The sequence below is a fragment of the Crocodylus porosus genome, unplaced genomic scaffold (genome assembly GCF_001723895.1).
Source record: "Crocodylus porosus isolate Cpor-Errol unplaced genomic scaffold, CroPor_comp1, whole genome shotgun sequence".
In the NCBI taxonomy this organism is placed as follows: domain Eukaryota; kingdom Metazoa; phylum Chordata; order Crocodylia; family Crocodylidae; genus Crocodylus; species Crocodylus porosus.
Window position 1 is genome coordinate 113,463,678 of NW_017728943.1, and position 22,609 is coordinate 113,486,286.

Sequence of the window (22,609 nt, forward strand, 5' to 3'; positions counted from 1 at the left end):
TGAGTGATGGTCACTTATCTCTACCCTTCTGAGCAGCTCAGAAGACAAGTTGTGTGATGCAGAGTCATAGATCCTTCTTTGGTTTCCCCTTTCTTCAAACAAAAAAGTAATCTGCATCAGCCCTGTCCCATGTGCAGAATAAGTCTCCCTCTGTGTCAGAGCAGTCAAGGTGTGCTCTCCTTTGCTCTTCACTGTGACCTGCCTTCTTTTTAATGCAGAGCACGTCTACACATGCACTTTAATACACAGTAGACTATTTTACTGTGCATTAAGGCATCATGTAAAAAACCATGACACTATGCTAATGAGTATTAAAATAGTCTACTGCACACTAAAGTGTGCAAATGCGTTACTGCACCTAATGTGCATTAATTTAGAACCTCACGTTGGAGGTACTATATTTAATGCACATTAGAAAAGATGCATTAATGCATGTGTGGACATGCCCATTGTCGAACAATGGTCCTGTGTACATGAGAAAAGAGATTCAGTTAGACTCTTGATTTCCAAAATTCAGGCTTTCACAGATAGACATTCATGTTACCAGACAGTGCTGTATAATATACAAACGTGACAATGCATTTTCTGTCCTGGACTTTAATCAATTTCTTCTAATCCTAGTTAAGAATATATGTCTTATAGGAGGTTATCTGTAGTTTTTGCCTTTTAAGATTCATCCCAGGTGTTTCCCTCAAATAAGAATTTCTTAAGTCTTGTCAATGGTTCATGAAGCAAGATGTGCCATATCTTCATTTACATTTATAACTCTCATATGTGGATATAGAGTTCTCCCACCACAATTTTTTACTTTTGGTTAGAATTTTTAGATTGCATATCGTACAAAGGTAGACCATAAAACCCGCAAGCCCTCATTTAACCTTCCACTTCTATTGTTTGAACTGTCTTCTCTGAAAACTCTAACCTTAGCTCAGTTTTCTGATATTGTGAATATGTATTTGTTTAACTTTAATATTCCTGTTACATATTGGATAAGTATGATCTTAACTTTAGCTTTAAATAAATTTTTTGGCTGCTACATTTATTTGTTCAGCCCCATTCAAAGCGGTCTCTCCTTGAATCTGTGTTTGAATATGACTAAGGACCAGATTCTATAAAGGTCTTAAGTTCCTCAAGCAGGTCTTAGGTCAGGGGTGGGCAATATTTTACCTGGAGGGCAATTTTAATGAGTTTCGGTGGCTTGTCAAGGGCCGCACCTTGACAGGTGCCCTGCTCCCTGATCACCATCTTGGGACCAGAAATCCTGCCCCCTGACCTCCATGATCTTCCTGAAGTCCCTCCACTTGCCCCTGTAAGTACTCCTTTTGGGAGGGGAGCAGGGGATAGGGGGGCAGGGTAGGAGGAGTTATCATCTTAGAACTAGAAGAAAACCTAATCATATACTAAAAACCAAATAATATTTTAATTTTATTTCAAAAAGTAGTTTTGTCTAGTTTAATATGTGTTTGAATAGTATATGTAGAGGTGATTTTAAAATAGCCCAAAATAAATTCTTACTCTTGTATATTTGGGGGGGAGTGTATGGGGTGTATGTGTGTGTTTGTAGGGTGTGGGGTGTGTGGAACCAATGGCCTGGCTCCACTCCCTGCCACCACATGCAGGTCCCTGGCTCCCTGGCAGAGTCCTGGGAGCCGGGCTGAGCTGGCATGGCTCTACCACATGGGGTTCTCTTCTGGGAGCTCCCCCCAGTGGCATGTCCTGGGAGCTGCGTGTGAGCTGCAGGAAGCCCTGTGCGATGAAACTGGGCTGGCCTTGCACTCCCGCTAGCCCAGGCCTCCACACTCTGGTCTCTGCACTCCCACCAGCCCTGACCCTGCACTCCAGGCTTCCACTCAACTGCACCTTCCCCCTGCCTGCCACCATTTCCCTACCTGCTGTCCAGAGTTTTGCAGCAGTGACAGGCAGAGGAGCTGCTGGAGGCCAGGGGAGCTGAGCAGTTCCCTGAACGGCTGCAGTAGTAGCAGCAGCAGCCCTGTTTAGAAGCTACATGTGTTGGCAGGGGCCTCCTGTGGGCATGGGTGAGAGTGCAGCATGCTGTCTGGGTGGGAGTGGGCAGATCTCAGCCCCATGTGGAGTACAGCAGGAGAAGCTGTGGGGCAGGCCAGGTGCAGTTAATTGGTGGGTGCCCACCTGGTGGGCTGGATCTGGCCCATGAGCCATATTTTACCCACCCATCATAAGTGCTTTGAGGTACCTTAAGCTCTTGCTTAAAAAGGCCTTTCTTAAGTGACACCTAGCCATGCTGGTGCTTCAAATCATTAGGGGCTTCCCTGCTTGATTAAAAAATTTCCAAGCTGCCTGGAATTGTTCCAGGCTGAGCAGGCCCAAGCCTGCTCAAGATCCAAGATCTAGGCATTCTTCCGCCCAAGTTCCTAAAAGGTCCTATAAAGTATGCGTTCTCAGAACACACCTCACACCCTGACTCCCCACACCTGAATAAGGGTGGTACCCCGCTGATTAGAGTCAAGTTCCTTCTTGCTTGTGCATGTGCACTCTTGTTTTCTGTCTTTCACTCTCTCTTGCGCTAGCCTCATAAATCCTCATGTTATTTGCTTCACAGTGGCACAGCTTCAGCAGGAGAAGTGGAGAGTGTTTACACCTTGCCAAGCCTGGCTGTCGCATGAAAGGTGAGTATCACTATGAATGGGAGAAGGAAGAGGAGGGGGCTATCTATCTGCATTTTAAGAGGTAACAGTGAACCTCATTCAGTTATTGGAAAGAGGTTGTGGGTGCTTGCCCTCCTGGGAAGTATTCAAGGCTCTCAATCCCATGTAGGTAGAGATGACACAGCAGCCCTCTGTCAGGCACTTAAGCTCTGGAGAGGGATGAGAGTTTAGATGTACCTTACTCTTTGCATTTGTTGGCAAGCTCCAGGTGGCTTTCCACTTAGTGTGTGTGTTTTTTTCAGTTGCTCTTCTGAAACACTTAACTATACCAGGGGTGTCCAATCTTTTTGAATATGGGGCCAGATCACGAACTCTTTATCACCCAGTGGGCCAGCGAGCCATATTCAAAGACCTCACAGGAAGCGGTCACATCAGGAAGTGATGTCACGTGACCTTCGACACCAATGAAGTTGCAGGAAGTGACAATGAAATGGGTCTGGAAATGTGCCTAGGGAAGTTGTGGTTTTCAGAAAGTATGTACGTTTGGTATGGCTTAGGAACAGGACATCATTTTTCTGTTCAGGGTGTTGGACTAAATTAGGGCTGCCCAGCTGACTACCTGCAGGCCACATGTGGCCCACAAAGGGCCAGGATGTCGCTACAATCTACACGGGGTCTGCAAGCAGTTAGTATATAGGGACATGGGCCTGGGCAGCCACCTCTCCCACTGCTGTGCAAGGGGGAAAGGCCTGGGGGTGCATAGTGGTCCATGTCCTGCAAATGTAGCCTGCATGGCTAAGGATGGGGGTCTGCATGCTGCTGGAGCAGCCCGTGCAGTGGGGGGGTTTTAGGGGCCCACCCCCACAGCGTGCAGCCTGTGCAAGACATGCTGGTGTTATCTGGGGCCCACAGCCTCACCAGATCTGAACAGCCCTGGACTAGCTCTGTGGCAGCTCTGCTCCCGGCAGCAGCTCCATGGCGGTTCCATGCCCAGTGGTGGCTCTGCCATGGCTCCGTGCTCCATGGCGGTGTTGCCGCAGGCTGGATAAAATGGCTTGGCAGGCCATATGTTGAACAAGCCTGCTCTATATAGTGCATGGGGAGAGAGCATAGGGACCTGACACAAAGCTCTGATACCTCTCTGTAGACCAGACATCTAAAAGTTAAATATGATTCTTAATTGATATATGGAAATACTTTATTGGATATAGTCCTAAATCAGACTGTCTAGGACCCTAGTGTTACTCCACACTTACTCAAATGGTATCATCTATTTTTTTCTGGGGTATTGCCATTTTGTAACTGTTGATGAACATCTTGGAGTTGTTTTAATTAGGGAGGTTAATTTTATCCTTCAAGTAAATGTCTGCTGAGACTGTAAAATCAAATTGTGGTCTCTCTCCTGACTTCAGGGTAATTTTTCTTACTTAACTTATGTGTAAAGGAAGTAGCATTTCTTAGAAAATAACATATTTAATTCCTTTGTGACTTTCAAAGGGAAAGAAAACTGACTTCCTCCAGTATGTAGTATTTCTGACATACCTTGCTTCACGCTTTATCCTGGGATTTCCTCTTAAGCTTTATGGTATGAAAGAGAATATGAATATTTTTTTTCTCGTTCCATAAAATAAAGCCAATTCTCTTTCACTGAAAGTACTCAGCCTAATTTGAGATGTTTCCCAGGATTTTTATAAGAACAGAAAAAACCCAAAGAGCAAACACCTCAAACACCTGTGGATTTTAGTGGATATTTAGTGTAGGTGTTAATCTTGCTAGCAGCCATCTCTTCTAACTCCTACACATAAAAGAAGAAGAGAAGCAAACAGCTACATGGAACCACTGAGGTGCTTCAGTGTTTGCTGCGGCTTTCAAAGGGCACCACTTCTTTGATCAACTGTGTGGGACCACTGATGAGCTCCAGCTGAGTAGAGAAACAGTGCCCTTTAAAATAAAATCTGCAGCAAATATCAGAGTGGCACATCTTTAATACTGATGATTAAGTGGGTTGTGAACCAACCAGATACAAACGTTCCTTGTTTTACTGTATTTCTATCAGATAGATTTTAGCATTCTTGGATTATAACTTTTAAACAGCAAGACGATAACTCTTAACAGTTTTTCCCTGAATTTGTATGACAAAACTTTCAAAGATACCTATTTGCTGTTAAAACCAAATCAATTAACCATTTTAAAAACAACATCAATCATGAATGTTATGAAAAAGCAGTCGGTTTATTGTGTACTTGTACAAATGCATGTATAATAGAGGGTAACAAATCGATATAAATGTCTGTAGAAATGTCTGTTGTGTAACGAAGAGCTACCAACATTTCAGGGATGGGGATTTACTAGGTCAGATTCGAGAAGTAATGGCTTAAAAATACAGTTTTATAAAATACTACTTGAAACTTTTATCATAACTGAAATATAAATTACTAAATGCAGTTGCACAGATTTGGCAAATTTAATGTTCCATGTAAACCAGGGGTGGACAGTCATTTCAGGCAGAGGGTCGCTTATCCAGTTTTGGCAGGTTGTCGAGGGCCGCATGGGTAGTCCTGCCCCTTGACAGGTGCCCCACTCGCTGGTCACCATCTTGGGACCAATGTCTCAGGGCCAGCACCAGTGGGGCCCAAAGCAGGATGCAGGGTGGCAGGGGTCCGTGGAGCTGGACTGGGCTGCACTAGCAGGGAGAGTGGGGAGCTGGCCCAGCTCCATAGAACCCCTGCCAGCTGGGACCCTGTGCCACCCTGCTCTGGGCCCCACCGGCACTAACCCCAGGGCACTGGTGCAGGCCCCGTGCTCCCTCTGGCTCCCAGCCCACTCACACCCAGTACCTCCCAGGGGGCAGCGCACAGCCCTGAACCCCTGCTTGCCAGCAGGGAAGGAGCTGGTGCTGAATGCAGGGAAAAGTGGCTCCTCACCCACCTCACGGCCGGCGCTCACTGCTGCAGGCACTCGCAGCCCATGTGGGGCTGTCTGGAGCAGGCACAGGCAGTCCCAGGCAGTCTGCGAGTGGCTGCAGCATGGGGCACTGGCCACATGGTGAGCGAGGGGAAGTAGCTCCTCACCCGCCTCATGCGAGTGGCTGCAGCGTGGGGCACTGGCCACATGGCGAGCGAGGGGAAGTAGCTCCTCACCTGCCTCATGCCCAGTGCCCCATGCTGCAGCCACTTGCAGCCTGCCTGGGACTGCCTGTGCCTGCTTTAGACAGCCCCGTGTGGGCTGCGAATGCCTGCAGCAGGGAGCGCCGCCCGTGGGGTGGGTGAGGAGCCACTTTTCTCTGTGCAGGAAAGGAGCCCAGGGAAAAGCTGAGTGCGGGAGGAAAAGCAGTCTCTCCCCCGCCCCATGGCTGGCGCTCTCTGCTGCAGCTGCTCGCAGCCTGCACAGGGCTGTCCAGAGCAGGCACAGGCAGCCCCATGCGGGCTTGGAGCAGCTGCAGCACAGGGTGCTGGCCATGAGGTGGGGAAGGGGCTTTCTCCCCCTGCCCTTCTCCTCCTTACCTGCGGCTCAGTCACGGGGAAGCCACGTGCTCCCAAGCCAGAAGCCCTGGCAGGGGCTTCCATTGGACTGGGTGGGCCCACTGTTGTTGGAGCCCACTGGGCTTCCCCTGGGTCCTATTTTTGACAGGAACCAAGGCCAGAGAAATATTAATTTTCTACATTTGTTAGGGGCCCCGCGGGCCGGATCCAGCCTGTGGGCCATATTTTGCCCACACCGATGTAAACAAATGATGCATGTTCACCATGTTTAATGGGGAAGAGATGGAAAAATTGCTACAAACTTTCAGTTATGTTATTTAAATTAATTACTTTTGTTTTTATACACAGCATGTCATTGTCTGCTTATTGTGTATTGTGCTGTAGAAGAATAGGAACCTCTGGTCCAACCACCAAAAATGACCTTCCGTGGAAAGATCTCAGTAAGTATAGTTCTGTAATCAACCTGATGAACCCCTAAAAACTAATTTTGTCAGAGCAGGATTTATATTTAAATATATACTAGACTTCAAAAGATGTTACCACAAATGTTTAAAGCCTAATACTTTGAGATGACAGGCAGCAAACATGGGTTTATCTCCTTCACACTGTCACTCTGTATGCTTACAACTAAACTTGCCAAGCAGAATTATATGTAAAATGCCATTGTTATGTTTTAGTGTTAATGCTTCACTGATATGATTTGAGTAGCTAATGTTGCTCAAGCAGACAGCCCTGCATTGGTTTATGCTTGATTCACATTTTCAAGGTTATTTTCACAATCATAGGGCCTTAATTTATTTGAAGAGAAATTATACATTTTAGAGCACAAGATGGCCATCTCCAAATGTTACCATCTCATGAAGCTTTCAGATCCGGTCAAATTCACCGTCTATTTATTTTCTTTTTCTTTTTTTTTGTCTTTGAAACCATGGAACAAATTGATCCATTGGCTCTTAAAACTGGCAATAACAATTAAGCAAATGTTGGCTCTCAAGGCATTTTTAAACATGGAAGCACTGCAGCACTAGAGCTTTGAAAAGCACCCAGTACTGTGATACTTACAGTTGTATAAGTGGGGAAATGCACATCAGCACTGAGAAAATGGCAGCGGTGCACTTTTGAACTAAAAGACACTTTTGCTTTAGTTCAAAAGTGCACAGCTGCCATTTTCTGCATGCTGACATAGATTTTGCTGCTTATTTAACTGTATGCAGTGTAGTGCGGTTCACCTCAGCTCGTGTGTGGATCTCCAGTGCGTCACAGGGCAGAAAAGTATGTGTATAAATTCCTCCATGTCTGTTCCTCTCTGCCTGCTGGTTATTGCCCTGAGATTCTGCCTGTTCAGTTTACACTTTTCCTCTAACTTTGCCTCTGTATAATTGACATCCTCATGATTTCTTAAACTCTCTATGTTAGCATCAAAAGACAAGATGTTTCTATTTCTAACAGACAACAGACTGCACTTCTTGCCTTTTCTACTTTACCTGCCAGTTACTCTTCAGCATGTAGCCTTCCATGTCAGAAACCTGCCTAGTTGCAGTGGGAGCTAAGGAAAATCTCCAGTTCATACTGAAGGAAGGGTATTATTCTTGATGGGGTGCAAATGCCTTGCTGAGAACGTATTTATTCCTGTATGCAGTGAACCAAATTTCAATAAACTTGCACTTTTAAAAGAAGCAGTTCCTTAAAGTAATTTACAGTAGGAATTGAAAACTAATGACACTGAGTACTAGTAGTTTTACTGTTGATTGTCTGCAACTGAAGTATGAATGTCACTGACATGAGAGAATGATGTTGAAGAGAGGATAATTATTTCTGATGGTTTACCAGATTACTTACATGTGGAGCAGGGAATATGCGATTTAAAGCTGTAGAAAACAGTATTCATTTATATTTTATAGTTGCTGGCCACCAAGAGTCAGAAATGGAAAACTGAGCTTGAAAAGCCTACTTTCTTTCATTTTCAATTTTATTTTTACTGATACTATATAAAGTTTCAGATTAGATCAAGTGATTTAACTGTTTTATAACGATTTATATGCACACAATTTATTTGTTTATTTATTTATTTTTAGGAAAAATCGCAACGTTAACTGGATCACTTACTCTAGGGTAAGATTTAACTAAAGCTTAGTCTATACTAGAGTTCTCTACCTTTACAATTCCAAGTCTTCCAGCAAACTCTGAATGCATTCACATCCAAACCCCTCTACAATGGCACAATCCTCTGCTTTGCCAGAAGTGTTACTTCACCTCTGCCAAGTATAGTAAGGCCCCTTCCACCCTGTTGCATTCAATTGCTGGAGCCTTCCCAGAGTTCACTTCATGCTCTGGCAGCACAGCTGTACAGTGGAAGCACCAGAAGCGGGGCTGGGCCTGGCTTAGCCCTGAGATGGCTGAGTGCATGGCTGGTTCAGCCCAGGGAGATACCACATTAGCAAACTTTGAATGCATTTGCACCCAAACCCCTCTGCAGTTGCAGAATCCTCTGCTCTGCCAAAAGTCTTACTCCGCCTCCACCAAGTGCAGTAAGGCCCCTGCCATCATGTTGCATGTGATATGGTGGCTGCTCTCTGGTGGCAGAAGCATCTAATATAGACAGTTTAAAGCAGAAGTAGGCAAAGTTTTTTGGCCAGAGTGCTGAAAAACACCACAATGCCTACCTTGGAAGGTGCCAGAGTGCTGGCATGCAAGAAAAACAAAATGAGGGCAAGGGGTACATGGCAGGATGCCCTGCTTGTGCCCCTGTCCCCCACCCCTACTGCCTCTTGCCCCCACCCAAAGCCCCTGTCCCCCACCCTGGGGTCTGTGTCTGTCAGCAGCTACCCTGGCTCTGAGTAGCTGCTGGAGCCCAGGCTGCCCCCAGCAGGGCTTGCAGCATCCCAGCTGCCTGGTGGGAGCAGTCAGGGCTCCTGGCTGGCAGCAGCTACCCAAAGCTGGGGCTGGCTGCAGATGGGAGGCTCCAAACAGCTGTGCTGGGCTCCGTCATCGGCTCCATACTGGCATGTGCACCCACGCATCGGAGTGGTCGATGGGGGAGGTGCCTGAGGCAGCGCAGCTCCGGTCTCTCCCCTGCTTCCAGTACAGAGGTGATGGCAGGGTTCTCAAGCCCAGTGTAGCTGTTTGTAGCCAGTCCAGGTTTGGGCAGCTGCAGCAAGCAGCAGGCAGGCTGCAAACAGCTGTGCTGGGTTCCACAGCAACGGCATCAGCTCTGTGCTGGCAGTGACTGCATGGGCACCTTTGGGTCGGGCTGGACTGCCCTGCTGTCCACCCTGAGGTGCACGTCCACCATAAGCGAGAGAGAGACCAGAGCTGCACTTCCTCAGGCCCTTCCGCCACTGCCCACTCTGAGGCGTGGGTGCATGCACTGGTACGGAGCTGATGCCGGAGCCTGGCACAGGTGTTTGGAGCCTCCTGGCTGCAGCTGGCCCCAGATCTGGTTAGCTGCTGTCAGTCGGGAGTCTGGGATGACCCCAGCTGGGATGCTGCAAGCCCTGCTGGGAGCAGCCCAGGCTCCGTTGCTGTCCACAGCTACCCAGAACCGGGGCTGGCTATGGTGTGCTGAGCAAAATGGCTTCGCATGCCATGCTCAGCACACGTGCCGGGGTTGCCAATGCCTGGTCTAAAGTATATGTATAATTTTTATTTGATGTTTAAATCTGAAGTTCAGAAAAAGTGGTGATAGTAAGAACGTGAGCTACCTTTAATTTTAAACAATCAATCTGAAAGTGTTTTTTCATTATGTAGTACCATTTACTATGATTTTTCTTCCATTGGGCTGATTGAAAAAGTTGTATTAATCTGTGCAAAATATATACAATATGTGAATCTAAGACAACCCTGAATTTAAGATGACGCCCCAATAATTAGATTCTAGACACGTAACATTTATAAATGTCATAATTTTCCATGTCTAGAATCTAATTATTGGAGGGTTGTCTTTAATTCATCCCTCCCACTGCTGAAGGGGGTCAGGCAGTGGAGAGGCAGGTGGCATGGGGAGGTCAAGCAGCTGCTCCCTGCTTGTGCCTGACCCCGTGCCACCTCTGTGCTTCCCCTCGCCTCTGCACTCCCTCTCTCCTCAGAACCTTTGCTCTGCGCTAGCAGGCTTCATTCTTGTTTTTGTTGGGGCACTGAACATGGGCCTGGCCCAGACTAGCCCTTGTAACAGACTTGTGGGCTGTAGGTGCGGGGGAGAGATAGCAGGGTGCAGAGACAGTGGAGAGAGGAAAGAAAGCAGGCAGCAGCTCTGGCTACAGCCCCAACCCCAGGTAGGAGTTTTTCCATTGAAGCCCAAGCCATAGCAGCTTCCCGCCCCCCTGCACTGCCATTGTACTTGAGTCTAATACCAGGATCTTTTCTCACCTAGTTAAATGGGAGGCAGGGGGTCCTTGCCATAGAATTGAGTAAATACAGTATTTGACAAAATAGTATTTTACCTTGAAATAGTTGTAATCTGTATTTGTCATCATTCTTTATATTTTTTTCAAATATTCATATTCTGTGTTCTTGTTTTAAGAGGTTTTGTATTCATTACATATGAAGTCCTGGCTCTAAAGAAGTTACTGAAAATCGATACCCAAGTAGTACAGCAAGAAAAACTGAAATCCTACATTTATGTTCATAGAGCTTCTCTAGATCCGAGTGAACATCAAGGTAAGCAACGTAAGACTGTGTCTAAGAAGAGATGGAGAGAGCAGCTTTTCAAATTGTGCATGAAATACTGGAATGATAAAAAGGCAGCCAAAAGAAATGGGTAAGACCCATGACTAGGGTGACCACAGTAATTTGAAGGAAATCCAAAGCAGGGGGTGCTCCAGGGGGTGGGGCCAGTCAGGATAGTGTAGCATGCACAAACATAGGCACCCCACCCCATGGCTCCCAAGAACACACCCACATGCACCCACACACCCCTGAGCCTGTAGCTCCCAGGAGCAGGGCCAGGCAGGACACAGGCCACGGAACAGCACATTACTTTATATAACCCACAAATGCTCAATTGTCCTTCTGGTTAAAACTGTATAGCTATTTTTTTTAACTGTATTGCTAGCTAAATTAATGCACTAAACGTTGGTCGGGCCATGGCCTGGGTGGCCCTCCCTGTTCCGTGGCCTATGCACACAGCCCCAAGCCCACAGCTCCCAGGAGTGGGGCTGGGGAAAAAACACTCCTTTCCTCCGCCTCCTTCTCCCCTGCAGCTCCCTCCCTCATTGCATGGATGTGTGCGCATGTGCACATGCAGACACACACAGACCTCCCTCCACTCCTCCCTTCCCCCCTGTCTGTAGCTCCCAGGCACAGGGCCATGCAATGACTCTATGGCTCCATCACCCTCTCTACTGGGGAAGTGACTCTGCTCACAGCCCAGCAGGTCCAGGCCAGGGAGCAGCCCATTGGCTGGGCTTCCTGGAGAAAATAGAAACAAAATTCTTGGATTGGTTCAAACCCACCCACATGTGCCCAGCTCCTGACTCAGGCACATGTGGGCAAGTTCCCACCAATCTGGGACTTCACTTCAGTTTTCTCCAATGGCTGGGTTGCTGAAACAGCCTCTGCAATTCAGGATTGTCCCAGCCAATCCAGGATATATGGTCATCCTACTTATGACAGGCATTGGTGGATCCTCTTCTATGCAATATGTATCCACATATACATATATTATTCTGTTTCTCAGATGCATGAGTGGCATTTAATGCAAATTTTAGATCCTAAGTTGCCCTGTACTGGGTCAGTCAAGAGGGAAAGATATGTGGGGCAAGCAAGGGCAGTCTGACTCTGTGGATCAATGAGGTGGGCACTGCCACTGGAACAAGGGAGCCCAGGGGCACTGGTCCCAGTTCCCACATTGTTTTTGCATTGTATCCAGTGACTGTTTAGAACAGGTTTGGGCAAAATGATGGATCCAGCCAGTGACTAGACTCCATTTCCCAGCAGCTCCAGGGAGACTCTGGGAGTGGTGCTGGCAGGGTGTGTAACTGAGCGGGGAGCTGCTGTTGAGCTGGGGCCAGGATCTTATGGCAGTGACACTGTGGGGTAGAGCCAGGGCAGAACCACAATCCACTGCCTGCATACCCCCATCTGTGGAATTCCTGCTCTTTGCAGGGGCATGTGGACAGTAGATCATAGTTCTGCCACAAACCTGGTCCCTCCAAGATCCTGGGGTCTCCCTGGCCCCTCCCATCCATGTCGCTCTTGGCCAAGGCGTCATCCCAGCCACTCAAGCATGCTCCCTGCCTGCGCAGGTCCCACCCCCGGTGGTGGGCAAGTGGTAGATGGGCTAAGGTACCCAGGCAGCAGGGTTGGGTCTGACAGCAGCAGTTGCCTCAAGGGCTTCTGGGAAATAGTCTGCTGCAGGCCTGATCCAGCCTGTGGGCTGGACTTTGTCCCCCCCTGCTTTAGAACATAGTGCCTACATAATACAAATAGTGCATTATGCCTGAGGTGGCATAGAGACATTTGCATTACAGACTCCTGCTTTATTGCCACAAGACCATTATTGTCCAAGCAGAACAGATAAGAATTTTATTGCATGTGTATATTTCAGATAAGAACCGTGAGAACTGAATTCTCTTATCTGTCTACCTTGAAAGGATAAAAGGCTAAGTTTAGCCCTAATCCAACTTAAATTTATGGCTTCATGAAGGTTGGTTAATTTTAAACCCCAGCCACAGACTGAAAGCCACATTTCTAGCTTATGAAGACTACCTAAGGTCTGTTTTCCTTTCTGTATACAATACACACACAGAGTCACACCTACCTAAAAAACAAATACAATTCCCTGAGGTGTGAGAACACCAATAAGAATAAAATGGATGACTATTTTTTAAGCAGCAGTTACTAATGGAGAATTTTTTACATCATTTATTCCTTTATCATTACAATTGTTAGCTTCAGGGTGTAATTCTGTAAGAATTTTTTTACTAGCATTAAATACGTCTAAATACTTTCCTAGGAATCACATTCCAGGCAAGAAAAGAACTTCATAAAGCAGTGAGGAAAGTATTAGAAGCTGAAGCTAAAATTCTCCGGAGACCTTTTAATGGTAGGTACTAAAATAATGGAAATGTTGGGTTGTCTGAGATTAATATTAATTTCATAGCAAAGTACAGATCTATTATCCTTTGAAAGTAGAAACCTCTTTCTTGTATACCTCTTTCTTGCTTTACAGTTACATATTTTTACGTTTCAAAGCACTAGTAGGAATGTGATTTAATAGTGTTCCATGTCACTTCTACAAACAATTTGTTAAAATAGAAGGCAAAAGGCTTTCCATTAGAAAAATACTGGTTAAAATGTATTTTTTCAGTAGAGATTTGAACCGAAGCTTAAGTTATCTGATGCCAAAAGCAGGACTGGGATATGAAATCCTGTAAACTTGTTCATTTTAGGAGTTAGGTACAAGTGTGTGACACTTTGCAGCAGGATTACTGATTACAACTGAAAGCGACACAAACTTTGTCTCAGAGTCAGTACACAAGGATTGAAATCAAGGCACCATTAAAATTAATAGAGCAACTACTCTTGATTTCAATATGGCAAGCATTTTATCTAGGACCGTTGGAAGACTGTTACTTTAAAATTTCTAAAATTATTTATTATTCTATACATAGTTATCAATTTTATTATTATTTAAATAAAAATATAAGAAATGGTTTCTGATATTGTTAACAGAATTATTTTTGTGTGTGGTATGTTTTTGTAAAGAACACTTCAGTACATTTGATGCAGAAGAGCATGAATGTGCCTTATGGCTGCTCCTGAAGAGAAGTCAATCAGAGGACAAAATGGTTAGACTGCAAGCTGTACAAGACTTGGCAAGGAACAGTCACTGGCATGGTAATGTCTGTTGGGGTAATCTGGTTAGCTTTGAAAATGTAACAAGATCTTATTTAGCTGCTCTACATCCATTGACAAATCCTATATGAAAGAAAGATGATGGTTGAAGGGAGGTTAAATACCTTATTTTTTCACATACACTGTATAACTTTCCTTCTAAAATTGGCATGTGTATTTTAAGTTGGGAAGCTGTTTTCTTTGCTGAAAAAGAAGCAAGCCTGGAGAACCATGCATACCAAGATTGCAGACTCCTGTGTTAATTCTCTCAACCATAGCTGTTGGCTATGGTCTTATGCCCGGTATTACACTCCAACTGTTCCCAATCAGGGTCTGATGACTCGCCCCTTTTCTTACTGGCAGCTCCCACTCTGCCGCTTCTATTGGTCTTAGGCCCACTTGCGGCCTCAGGCTCCCTACGGCTTACCTGGATCATGCTGGTCCTTCTCTGCAGGGCCTCAACTTTTTCGCCCCTGATCTCAGGGCCTCGACTTCCTCACCCCAGCACCCAGGCCCCTCATCTGGAGGCACACACCGGGCCTACCAACTCTCATCCCTCTTCTCACTCCTTCCTGGAACTCACAGGGTCTTCACCCAGATGGCTCAGGTGCCCCTTGCTCAGGTGTGCCTGATCCCTACTACCCTCACTACAGGGTCTTACACCCCACTGGGCTCAGGTGCCCCTCATGAGTGTGCCTGGCCCCATTACCCACTGTCTGGGGTCTTGTACCCATTGGGCTCAGTGGCCGTAACTGTGCCTGGCCCTGTCTTTCTGTCCGACGTTAAGTGACCCACCCAAAGGTGGGGCCTGGGGTTATTAAAGCACCCCTACCTGCCTTTCACTGGGGAGGTGAGCAGTCCTGGTATTTGAATGGGGCTGCCGCGGCAGCAGCAGTCCTACCAGGCATTCCTTCCCTGGCAGGGTGAAGTTTTAGGTTGTGCCCAGGACCAGGAGCCTCCTTGCCAACCCCCTAGCTCCTGCCCTTACTTCCAGGTTGTCCCCAGAGCAGCAGCTCCGCTGGGAGATGGCAATTCCACAGTATCAAGCAGCAACTGCTGCCTCCAGCTCTGCTGGCCTAGGACTTAAAATGGTTGCTCATCAGGGCTGTGCTGCACCTGCCTGCTGCCTGATCTAGGTCTTAAAGTGGCAGAACACTTTAGGTGCTCTGACACCCACATTCCCCCTTAAAATACTTGCCAAAGAAGGCTTTGCCTTGCTGCTCCCCCCAAACAGGCTCCCCTAGAGCCTGTGATAGCCCTTCAGTGGTGAGCATCTCACTGGTGGTCTGCCACACTTCCTCTAATTATATCAGTTAAATGGTTAATCAATAGCACTTACCTAGTTTAGTGACCTCTGGCAGGAAAGGCCCCAGCCCCTTATGTCTTCACCATGTGCCTGGTGCTGCACAGGCTTTAGACTCCTGATGGGGAACAACGGGCAGGGGGCGTGGCATTGCCCAACTGTGGAGCCTGTCTTCCCCTCATCCCCACAGGCAGGAGCTGGGGCTGCAGATGGAGCTAGGACTGTGGACCTGTCCTGTGGCCAGATCCTGCCACCACAGGGAGAGAGGGAAGTGCTGTGCCCTTCTACAGAGCTCTGGTGGGGCCTTCCTGCTGCAGCAGTGAGACTCTCAGCCCTGTGGTGGGTCTGCCTAGCCCCTCCTGCAGTGATGGGTCTTAGGCAGGGCAATGGGCTCCTGTGTCTCCCACTGTGCTTGTGCTGCTGGAAGGCTCTTCTGCGTTTTAAGCCAGGCCCTCCTTAGGCAATCCTGGGGGAAGGAGGGGTCTGGTCCCAGCTGGGTAGCCTTTGTTGGGTGCACAGCATCCTTCCCCCTCCTACCAGTGGCACTGGTGCCATGCAGGGCCTGGCCCAGCCCTGAAGCAGGGCTCTGAATGCATTCACACAAACCCCCTCTGCAATGGCAGAATTCTCTGCTCTGCCAGAAGTGTTACTCCGCCTGTGCCAAGTGCAGTAAGGCCCCTGCCACCATGTTACATTCAATAGCTGGAGCCTTTTCAGAGTGCACTGCATGCTTTGGCAGCATAGCTGCTCAGTGGAAGCACCAGAAGCATATAGAATGTATGTGCTATGATGGCTGCTGTCTGATGGCAGAAGTAGTGAATGTAGAGTAGAACCTATAAGTATGCCTATAACTTTTATCTGTTGTTTAAACCTGAAGTCCAAAAAAATAGCTGTAGGAAGAACATGAGATACTCTTAATTTTTGATGGGTGGTACAGCAGGGATTCTGGGAGGTGCACTAGGGCTGCAGCAGCGGCCTCCCAGGCTGGAGCTGCTGTGTCACCGCCCCTCAGGAACGTCCCATAGCCCTTCCTTTCCTACAGAATACTTTTGCCGTCCATGAAATCCTTGTCATTTTTGGGGAGGGATTGTCAACAGTTTCACTGGTCATGATGCCAGTTTTGTGATGTCCACTAGGTATTGGATGGACACATCTAACTTTGTTTTTCAAGACTACTTAACAATTGTTCAGTAACAACTACTGATCTGTGCTTGATTTGAAAGCTCAATCAAAGGGATTTAATGTACCGTTATTCATAAGCCATTCATTCCACGGTGTTTCTATTTTATTTTTGTGTGAGCTAAAAGAAGAGGTAGAAACCTCCCCCACACTTGAAAAAAATGGAAGATTTATTTTAATTATGCCAGCTTAGCTTGTGTTCCTGTTATAAATTATAGCTCCCAGCAGTTTATTATAAATGCCGACATTCTCTGTGTGGAAGGAAGCTTTTTTTTGTGCTTACTCTTTTCAGAATGAGAACTAAGTTCTGTTATTTAGCTTCTTTATGAACTTACATTTAAAATGAGGATTTTGAAATACTCTGCCTTGACAAGGTTTATTTTTCTATTAATAGTGGTAGAATTGTGTGACAGCTACCAGTTTATTCTGTGCCACTACAGCAGTGCTCAAATGAATACTTGCGTTCAGCAGTTCCACTCTGAAATTTTTTCTTCTGGGTGTAGAATTACAGTTGTACTGTTTTTTGTAGGTTTTTTTCTTGCAGTATGGCCTTAAAGACTAGGCCTGAACAGTCAGGCATGGAATAGCAAGGAAAGGGTATTAATTTTGAATTAAAAAAGCTGATTAGGATTTTAAAATAAAAGATCTGTTTAAAATGAAAGATCTCACTTGTTTTTATTTATCTTGGTTGTGGAATGATTAGGAGCCAGTCATAGAAACAGAGTTGGGTGCACTGAGATCAGATAAGGGGAGGGAAGAGTGTGGGTCTGGTTGGACAAAGAGTCTGAGAATAGGAATCAAAGAGCACCTATACACAAGAGCAGAGGCTGCTCTGACGTGTTGGAGTGTGTTGGAGCTGACTTGAGCCTGCTGGAGTGTGGCAATTACCGTGCTCCAGCATCCTCCTGAATCTTGTGTATCAGCGTCTCCATGCTTAAAAATGGTGTTGGGGGCACTTGAACTAAAGTTTGTTGATTGAGCTTGAGTTCAAGCATCCCTGTTGCCATTTTTAAGTACAGAGATGCTGACACATGAGATGCGGCAGCGCTTTAATTAGAGTGGCTCTCAGAGCTGCTCTTATAAAAGTGCCTCCCCCTCCACCCTGGGAGCACATGTAAAAGTGCCCAGCCCAAAGCTAGGGGAACAACTCATGTGAAAGAAGAAGAACTGATTTGCTGAGAAACCAGGGCACTGGGTTAGAACTGGGGTTGGCTGAACAAAGAAATTAGGACAAGGAGAAAAGGTAATGGGAGACTGCAGCAAACTGCTGGGAAGGGGTTTTGGGGAAATGGAAGCTGATGTATAGAAATTCATGGAGGAAGACTGGATCTGGAACCAGTGAAAGAAAAACTAGGGAAGGGTGCCAACTGCAGGTTTAAAGAAGGGGAGATGCTACAGTTTCAGATCACAAAGAAGGATGGGGCTCTGAGACTAGCTGGAAAGGAGAGTGAAAACTGAGACTGAGATAAGACTGCATTAGCTAGGCCAAGAGATTGTGGCTAGAATAAGAAGCCTAAGGTGAGAAGGCTGGAGCTGGGTAGATAAGGAGAATGGAGTAGGGAGGAAAAACCACAAGGGTGGAGAAGACAGAACTGGGACAGGAACAGGTTGAAGGGGATGGGGAAGGAAAGGAGGGGTGGGGCGAGGACAAGGAGAAGGGTTTGGGCACATTAAGATACTCTTGCCTCCAGAGTCTTGAATAAAACCCATGATTTCTGAGGCTCATACTTCCTTTGCTGTCAGCAGATTTGTGTCAAACCCACTGGCCAAGTGTCTGTTTCCTCTTTGTCTGCAACTGGCACATATGGAGAATGATAGTCTATTTATTGCTATCTGTTATCTCTGGTGGCAGAGGTCTGTGTGAAGATCTCAGATTTCAGTCCTGGCAACCAGGTAGTTGCCAATATGATGCCTTATGAGGAAATTTCTGTTCTCTCCAGTGTGTTTTTTCAAAATTCTAAGAAACTGCATAGAAATTGCACAATAAGTTTGGGAAGTGAAACGCTGAGGAGTTAGGCGGTGTGTGCCAGAAGCAAGGATTACCACCAAATCACCACCTTAATTTGCCCCGCTGGCATGTATGACTTCAGACACTGTCTTTTAATTCAGTGATCTCATGCTGTTTTTCTCCAGGACCTCTGTTTCCTGGGATGATCACTGCTCAGTTAACAAGAAGCTGTTCAGAACTCATTTCCTTTTCTTTTCCAGCATAGTGTTCAAGTCCTGGTTCCCCCTTCTCTGCCCTCCCCCCCACCCTTGGTGCCCATCACTGTAGTATCTTAGTGTCTCAAAAACATTAATGGTATTCACTGCCATTTCAGTGAAATATGAGGTTGATATTATCCCCCATTTTATCCCCATTTTACAGATGAGAAAATAAGTCCTACAAACAAAGTTCTGAATAATTTGCTATACAGCTCTGATTCATCTTCAGAAAAGATCATTCCTATGCACTGAATGAGATGAAGGGGAAAAAAGTATATGATTCTGTAAATAAGGACAGTAGCATATACAGCCAAGCTTAATTCTTTCATTTTCTTACAGCCTTAATAATCATATTGAAGCATAGTTTCTGTGACATTTAAGATTAGGCATTGATATAAGACTATAAAGGATGTGAATCTATAACACCATTTTTTTTTAATGTATATTCTCTGTAGCATAACATTGAAAAATCTTTAAAAGCTTTGTCTGTATCTAGAGTACAGGGCTGGGTATAGGCATAGTCTTGATTCATAATTTTTGTTTTCCTTTAACTCTAGACACCTGCTCTTGAACATGATTGACAGGTATCTAAAGTCCTTTATTACAGTGACAAACATTGGTCTAAAAGATTAATTAATACCCTGCAGTTAAAATGTCATTTCAGTTTAATGTTGATCTGCCAACTATTTATTTTTCCTCTTTGGATTTTGTGACTCAGAGCCATTGAAACCTTATGGTTTATTTATGTGGATTACAGTAATGATTTTCTGTTAGTATGTATATTTCTGAAGTACCACAGCTAAAATTGACTAAAATTTTCAAGGCTAGGTTTGACCCTAACATTGAGGTTCTCTTGCTGCAGATTATCAGTATAGAACAGCTGCCCAAGCCTGTGATCAGAGGACTGCTATTGGTTTGGCTCGGTCCAAGGATATTGATCTTCGTTTTTTCTTACCTCCACCTCCCTTACCAAAAGTAAAGGATGTAAGTAAATGAAAATATGGGTATAACTTGAGTCTTCTGAACTGCCTTTGCTAGTCAAGACAGCAAAGTGGAGTTGTTCTAAAACAAAACAACTGATGGATAGTAAAATGAAGATAGATCTTGGAGTTCTGACATGCAAGAACACAATGATGTGATGGGATAAAACCTATTGTTTTCACATGTTATGATATGGAACCCAAAATATTGTTGTCCTCTTTCTAGAATATTTATCTAGTCAGTTTGCTGACTGAAAAGTCACAGAAGTATTTTGAGGTGAGATTTACTATTATGGCAATAAACTTAATTTTACTTATCTCTGTTTCCTATAACATTTGCAGCACTGCAAAATTAAAACTTGTACCAAAAGCTTCATTAAGATTGAATTTAGCTCACTGACATGTATTGCATGTCAGCAAAATCATAAGTACTCTTGTACTTCAGTGCAATACAGGATATCATTTAGCTTGAATCTTGTTCTAGCCAGCAAGAGGGGTTGATTGAGAATATGAAGGTGATTAAAAACTTAGAGGAAGTGGTCTTGGTACTATATGACTCACCACAGCTTATGCCTTATCTAGAGTATAGCGTGCAGTTCTGGACTTCACATTTTAAGAAGGATGTGGAGAAGTTGGAGAGGGTCCAGACATTGGAAAAAATATGGTATAGGTTTTGGCAAACAAGCCATACAAGAAAAAGTTGAGAGGACACGGCAAATTTACTTTGAGAAAAGGGGAGTAAGACTGGGGGGGGGGGATACATGATAGCAGTTTTCAAATATTTGAAGGGTTGCCATAACAAACAAGGAGAACAACTGTGCTAAAGTTACAGAAATGAGAAAATATGTAATTTTTGTTTTCTTGAATAAAGTTGAACAATGTAGTTCAGAGGCAGGCAAAATATGGCCCGTGGGCTGGATCTGGCCTGCCAGGCCATTCTATCCAGCCTTTGGGGCTCCTAAACATTTAGAAAATTAATATTTATCTGCTTCTGGCTGCCTGTCAAAGATGACAGGAGCTAGGGGCAGTTGAACGCAGGGGAAGCCAGCAGGACCCAGCAGGCAGGCCCACCTAGCCCTGCCCCACCGCCCAGAAGCCTCTGCCTAGCAGAGCCTTCTGGCCTGAGACCCTGAAGCTGTTCCTGCCTCCCTGTGCCAGAGGGAAAGTCAAGTAAGAGTTGGGGGGGAGGGGGGGAGGGAGGCAGGGGAGGACCGCAGGGGATCGTTCCAGTCCTTGGGGCCAGACCAGGCTGGCTCCTGCTGAGTCCTGTGGTCTGGCCATGCAGCTGAGAGCCATATGGTACAGGAGCACCCAGTGGGCAGGCAGGGAAGCACTGAAAGTGGCCACAGGTGGGGGGTAGTAGCAGCAGGTGGGCAGGAGCACAGCAACAGCTGGGCAAGAGTTCAGGGCCCACGCCAGTGTCCTGCAGCCAGCAGGAGTGTGGGGCGAGGCCAGCAGGGGCTCTGGAGCTGGGCTGGCTCCCTGCTCTCACTGGTGGTGCAACCCAGCCTGGGTCCCATGCTCCTGCTGGTGCTGGCCCTGGGACATCGGCATGGGCCCCATGCTCCCACCCAGCCTTCGTTGTGCTCACATGTGCCTGCTCACTCACATTCCTGCCATCCCTGCCCCCACCGCCGCTTTCATCACTTCTTTGCCCATCTGCTGGCCACTCCAACACCATGTGGCACCCAACTGCATGGCCAGACCACAGGAGTATGGGGCCTGTGCTGGTACCCTGGGGCCAGGAACAGAAGGGTGTGTGTGTGTTTGCGTCCATGCAGTGAGAGAGGGAGGGAGAGCAATGAGGGAGGGACAGAGTGTGTGTGCAATGAGGGAGGGAGAGAGAGAGAGAGAGAGAGAGAGAGAGAGAGAGAGAGAGTGTGTGTGTGTGTGTGTGTGTGTGTGTGTGTAATGAGGGAGAAACAGTGTGCGTGTGTTCGTAGGGTGAGTCCCTCAACACCTTGCCAAAACTCAGTAAGCGGCCATCTGCCCAAAATAATTGCATGCCCTGGAGCTATTATATGGGTCTACCAGTACCCACATGTCTTACTCTTGAAGTATAGGACCTGCATTAATCAGGACACATTACATCTTCTGATATGATAGATTATAGATAAGGACTTTTCTTCTTCACAGTACTTTATAAGTAAATACAATGAGCCAGATACGCATGGAAGCAATATCAGGTATAGGCTTGGAACTCACTAGTCATAAACTCTAAATCTTGTGCCTTGCCCCTTAGCTTGCGTTTCTTCTAATCCTTGCTGTGAGTTTCTGGCCTTCACTGTACTTCACTTAACTTCTCTTCACTGTAACTGTGTTTTCCCATCCATGGCCAGGGTGTTATGTAGATTTTCTTAAAGTTAATATTTGCACTAATACTTTGAAGGTATAGAATTCAAGAAGTGGTAACTGATATATTTCTAACCTGCAATGCCATCATTTTATTTCTTAATTATGATGTTATTGTTATTGTTGGTCAATAAAATTGTACTTCCTTAATCTGCAGCATTAGTTACATGGGGATTACCATGTTAAATTTCAGGCTGTACCAAGCTTAATTTATCCAGTTTCTGTAACATGGGTCAATAAGAACTGCTCCTTTGTTTTTTTTCTCTTGGAACAGAATAAGGCCTAAATGTAGAAATTTAAACCTGACTTTCATTGACTGACTTTTCCACCAATAATAATAAATTAACTAATAATTCTAGGTTACAGAGCACATGAACTAGGCTTTTATTTTATGTCATTGCTTCATGTAACAACTTCCATTGCTCCAGATTCTTATTTTTTTCACATACTCTCCATATGCAGCAGGATATTATGTTGACAATTATTGGTGTGTGTTTATCATAGGATTATGCTATAGAAGATGAGCTCCGATTGTTGCTGGTATCTTTACCTCAGACTGATCTTGACCAGTGTGTCCAGTACTTCACATCTCTGGCTTTACGAGAAAGCAGTCAGACTCTTGCTGCTCAAAGGGTGAGCTTTCAAATGCAG

At 45.8% G+C, this 22,609-nt stretch overlaps 1 protein-coding gene across 1 annotated transcript in view; it reads left to right on the forward strand.

Annotated features, from left to right (window-relative positions):
* SERAC1 (serine active site containing 1) overlaps positions 1-22,609 on the forward strand; it is a 51,486-nt gene that overhangs the window by 4,887 nt on the left and 23,990 nt on the right. Inside the window, exons 2-9 of the mRNA XM_019550025.1 lie at positions 2,579-2,645; positions 6,455-6,546; positions 8,182-8,218; positions 10,626-10,762; positions 13,059-13,148; positions 13,811-13,942; positions 19,489-19,610; positions 22,463-22,591. Of these exons, the coding sequence (XP_019405570.1) occupies positions 6,456-6,546; positions 8,182-8,218; positions 10,626-10,762; positions 13,059-13,148; positions 13,811-13,942; positions 19,489-19,610; positions 22,463-22,591 (738 nt within the window). The 5' untranslated portion in view covers positions 2,579-2,645; position 6,455. The remainder of the gene's footprint in view (positions 1-2,578; positions 2,646-6,454; positions 6,547-8,181; positions 8,219-10,625; positions 10,763-13,058; positions 13,149-13,810; positions 13,943-19,488; positions 19,611-22,462; positions 22,592-22,609) is intronic.